Source organism: Nestor notabilis, unplaced genomic scaffold (genome assembly GCF_000696875.1).
Source record: "Nestor notabilis isolate BGI_N333 unplaced genomic scaffold, ASM69687v1 scaffold22407, whole genome shotgun sequence".
Taxonomy (NCBI): domain Eukaryota; kingdom Metazoa; phylum Chordata; class Aves; order Psittaciformes; family Psittacidae; genus Nestor; species Nestor notabilis.
This window is the reverse complement of record NW_009936399.1, coordinates 11118-15047: the sequence shown is the minus strand read 5'-3', so window position 1 is coordinate 15047 and position 3930 is coordinate 11118. Positions and strand designations below refer to the sequence as shown.

At 56.7% G+C, this 3930-nt stretch overlaps 1 protein-coding gene across 1 annotated transcript in view; it reads right to left on the bottom strand.

Moving 5' to 3' along the window:
• Positions 1-3267: 3267 nt before the first annotated feature.
• The window catches only part of LOC104408663 (neuroblastoma suppressor of tumorigenicity 1-like), a 2274-nt gene continuing 1611 nt past the window's right edge, over positions 3268-3930 (bottom strand). Inside the window, 2 exon segments of the mRNA XM_010018325.1 lie at positions 3268-3460; positions 3462-3551. Coding sequence (XP_010016627.1) covers positions 3290-3460; positions 3462-3551 — 261 coding nt within the window. The 3' untranslated portion in view covers positions 3268-3289.

Below are 3930 nucleotides of genomic sequence, written 5' to 3'. Positions count from 1 at the left end.
CGGGGTGTCCTGGCACCGGCCCAGCGCAGCGCACACACGCGAGGCTCTGATCGCAGCGGGAGGGATCTCGGAGCAGTGTTTGTACCGGGAAACACTCACTTCCTCAGCCCATCTGTGCTGGGAACAAGCAAGAAACCCACCCCGAGCCACACTGCGGCAGCCTCCCAGCGAGGACACATCAATGCAGCAGCAGATTCATCCCAGCTGGCTCTGTGCTCAGCGAGGAAGTCGTGCCACAGTGCAAAGCCACGCTTCCCTCCCAGCCCTGCTGCACCCCAGCCTGAGGAGCAGCAGTTATCTCCAGAGCTTTGGCTTCGGAACAGATTGGAGCAGGAGCGTGTCCTCCAACACCAGAGGGAGGTTTTGTTCGCCTGGTTCAGATGTGGTTGCTGGGGAAGTGAATCTGAATTGGTGGAAGCAAAATGCGGAATAGCTTTAACCTGCCAGAGGGGAGATTGAGATGAGCTCTGAGGCAGAAGCTCTTCCCTGTGAGGGTGCTGAGGCGCTGGCACAGGGTGCCCAGAGAAGCTGTGGCTGCCCCATCCCTGGCAGTGTTCAAGGCCAGGTTGGACACAGGGGCTTGGAGCAACCTGCTCTAGTGGAAGGTGTCCCTGCCCAGGGCAGGGGCTGGAGCTGGAGGAGCTTTAAGGTCCCTTCAACACAAACCAGGCTGGGTTTGTGTTGTGCAAATGTGTTAAAAATGTGTGAAAATGTGTTAAAAATCCTGCCTTAAATGAGGTCCAAATCCTACCATTGCCCCTGCACAGGCTCCTCTGCTCCGGCACTGCCTGTGTGCTCTGTCCCTGCGCTGCATTCCAGGACACATCTGCCTGGGATCATGGCTTCCAACAGCTCTGCTCTCCCGTACCACTAGCAGGGAAAGCAAAACCAGGTTGTCAACAGCCACCCGAGTGTCAACGTGGCAAAGGAAAGGGCTGCTGAGGAGAATGGGAAGGCTGAGGGGACTCAGTGAGGACACCCAGGGCTTAATGCAGCAACCCCGACCAGTGCAATCTGCCCTCAGGGTCTTACTCCATCTTTTACTGGGATTGCTCCTTAGGGCTGATTTTGGACAGGGCCTGGCTTAGCTACCTTTCATCTGCAGGACAGCCCTCCACGGCCTGCACTGAAGCTCAGGTTGTGTTGAAAGGAGGTGGAGACATCCCGCTTCCAACACCTCAAGCTGCAGCTAAACTCAGCCCCTGCTTCCACTTACACCACTAAAAGAGCCCCGTGACAGAGGCTGGTGACAACATGGGTTTCTATGATTCTCCACCTCTTCCTGGCTCTCTGGAAAAGCTCCCTTCCTTGGGAAGACACTTCACAGCCAAAAAACATCATCTTAACACACAGGACACCTCCACCCCACCAGGGTCCTTCCTTTTCAGCCCATCCCCTTTGCTGTGGCAATTGCTGCCTTAATGCAACCTCCTGGAGAGCTGCTCTCCAAACATGTGCAGAGCCCCCAGAGCCTGGGATTCATGGAGAGGGGCACTAAGAGCTGGTGGCTTGCATAGAACAGCCTCCCATCCCACCAGGAGCAGTGGGACCTTCCCCAGGGTCAGGCTCAACAAGGGAGCACCATCTGACTGTCTCTAGCGCAGCCAGGCTGGGTGGCATCAGTGGGAGCAGAGGTTTGCAAGGGCACACTCTGCCCTGCCCAGGGAATGCCTGATCCCTTGGAAAATCCCTTTTCCACCCTTGGAAAAGAGCCCTCTGGTTTCAAGCCAAGGTGTTTAGGTCCCCTCCTCACCCAGGAAGGGATGTCCATGTCCATATCCATGTCCAAGTTCGCCTTCCTCCACTCCAGCAGCACTCCCAGTGCCAGTGAACATCTGGATGCCACGAAACGCGCTGGATCGAGAGTGTCACCTAGTGGCAACAGAGCTGATAAAGGTTCCATGATCCCACAGAGACCCCACGCACTTCCCACACAAGTAGGGCCTGGCAGCCCTCAAACCTGCAGGCTGCGGCAACCTTGAGCACAGCAGTGCCTGATGTGTCCACATGCAGCCCATATGCTGGGAATTTGGGGTGGGTTTTTCCTTTTAACAGCTCTTCCTCCTAAATGGAATGCAGCAAGCTAACAGGAACCACTGCTCTCCATGCCCTGTAGCCTCCTGTGCTGCTGTCCCGGTGCAAACAGCTTCACCTTCACCCCATCAGCACTGAGGAGCCTACTGCCAGAAACCAGACAGGCATCAGAGCACTGAGGGATGGAAGTCAGAACTTATTTATTTAAGAAACAAAAAACCAACCAAACCCAACCAAAATCCTTGTAAAAAGGAGGGGGAGGCATCGAGTACAAGCTCTGGAAGCTCTTGTCAGGACAGCGCCGAAGAAATCAGCTTTATACAACAGAGAGAAAGGGGGAGCAGGAGGGGCCCAGGGCTGTCCCCCACCCCGAGCTTCCCCAGCCCGGCACGAGCAGCCCCTGCACACGTCCATCTGCATCCTGGCACTTGTCCCCCTTCTCCCTCCACCACCCTTAAAGTGCAGCAGGGAGTGGGGGGAGAGGGGCTGGTTCCCCCCCAACCACCCCAGCCTGCTCTTGGCCTTCTCCTGTGAGCCAGGACAGTGCCTGTGGCATGGTCCAGCTCCCTCGTGGTGGCCCCAAGGACCAGCAAGGTAAAGGCTGTCCCCATCACGGATCCCAACAACCTCACACAGCCCCAGTGGCACATCCTGGGGCAAAACAGTCCCCAGGAGCTGCTTAACACAAGAGGGTTGGGCTTGAATGAAGAGCCAGCAAGGAACAGCACATCCGGCTCAGCTCCTGAGGTGGGCAGGGAAGGAAGGAGGAAGAAGGGATGCTGCTGGTCCCACACAGGAGAGCTGTGCATCTCTTGTGGGCCTGAGACACTGCATCTCTTCCTCCTCCACCCCACGTATGAGCCTTTTACAAGAGGAAAACCCAGAAGGACTCAGCAAGGGCTCCACAGCGGGTTCAGGAGCCTGCAGACAGCCCCTGAGGAGCCCAGCTCAGCTCTTGCTCTCAGCCAAAACCCCCTCATCCATGTTCCTGCTCCTCTCAATATATTATTACTATTATGTGCAAGTAGTTTTGCATCAGACAACACCAAGCCCTCCTCTCTGACCCTGCAGCTCCAGCCCCTCAGCCCTGCTTGTGCCTCAGAACGTTCCTCCTTCCCTGGGGGGCTGTGGAGAGCAAAGCGTGAGGGTAGCTATTAGACAGGAAAGACTCCACCACCCCCCTCCCTCCCCAAACCCCGGCCCTGTCCCTCACACACACACCCCCTGCCCACAAGGACAGTCCACAAGGGCCAGGTCACTCGTCACCCTCCTCCTCGTGGTGGTGGTGGCTGGAGGCAGGAGGTTCTTCCACCTCCTGCTGGTGGTGGCGGGCATAGTGATGGGGGCTGGGACCCTCAGCGGGCATGTTCTCCTCCGCGTTCAGGTAGACGTTGAACAGGGCTCCCTCGTGGCTCGGCTCTTTTTTTCCCACAAGCCTGGCAGCTGCAGTGAAGTATCTTCTCCACCAGCTTGTCCACCCTGGGGATCTCGTCGTTGCCTGGACAGTCCAGTGTCACCTGGGTGGAGGGATGAGGACACAGGGATGAGTGTGCAGGCTCAAGCCCGGGTGGACATCCTGCTGCGGGTCTGACCTTCCCGTGCCCTGCACACTTGGGGTGCTTTAAGCCACAAGTGATGATTCATTATCCATATAAAGAAACCTCTACTGTCAGTCTGCACAGCAAGAGTTCACTGGGAATGTCTCACAAGGGACAACCTGCAGGGAAATCGTGAGATAATGGGATAATCACAGAACCATAGAATGGTTTGTTTTAGAAGGGATCTTAAAGCTCCTCCAGTTCCAACCCCTGCCACGGGCAGGGACACCTTCCACTAGAGCAGGTTGCTCCAAGCCCCTGTGTCCAGCCTGGCCTTGAACACTGCCAGGGATGACGC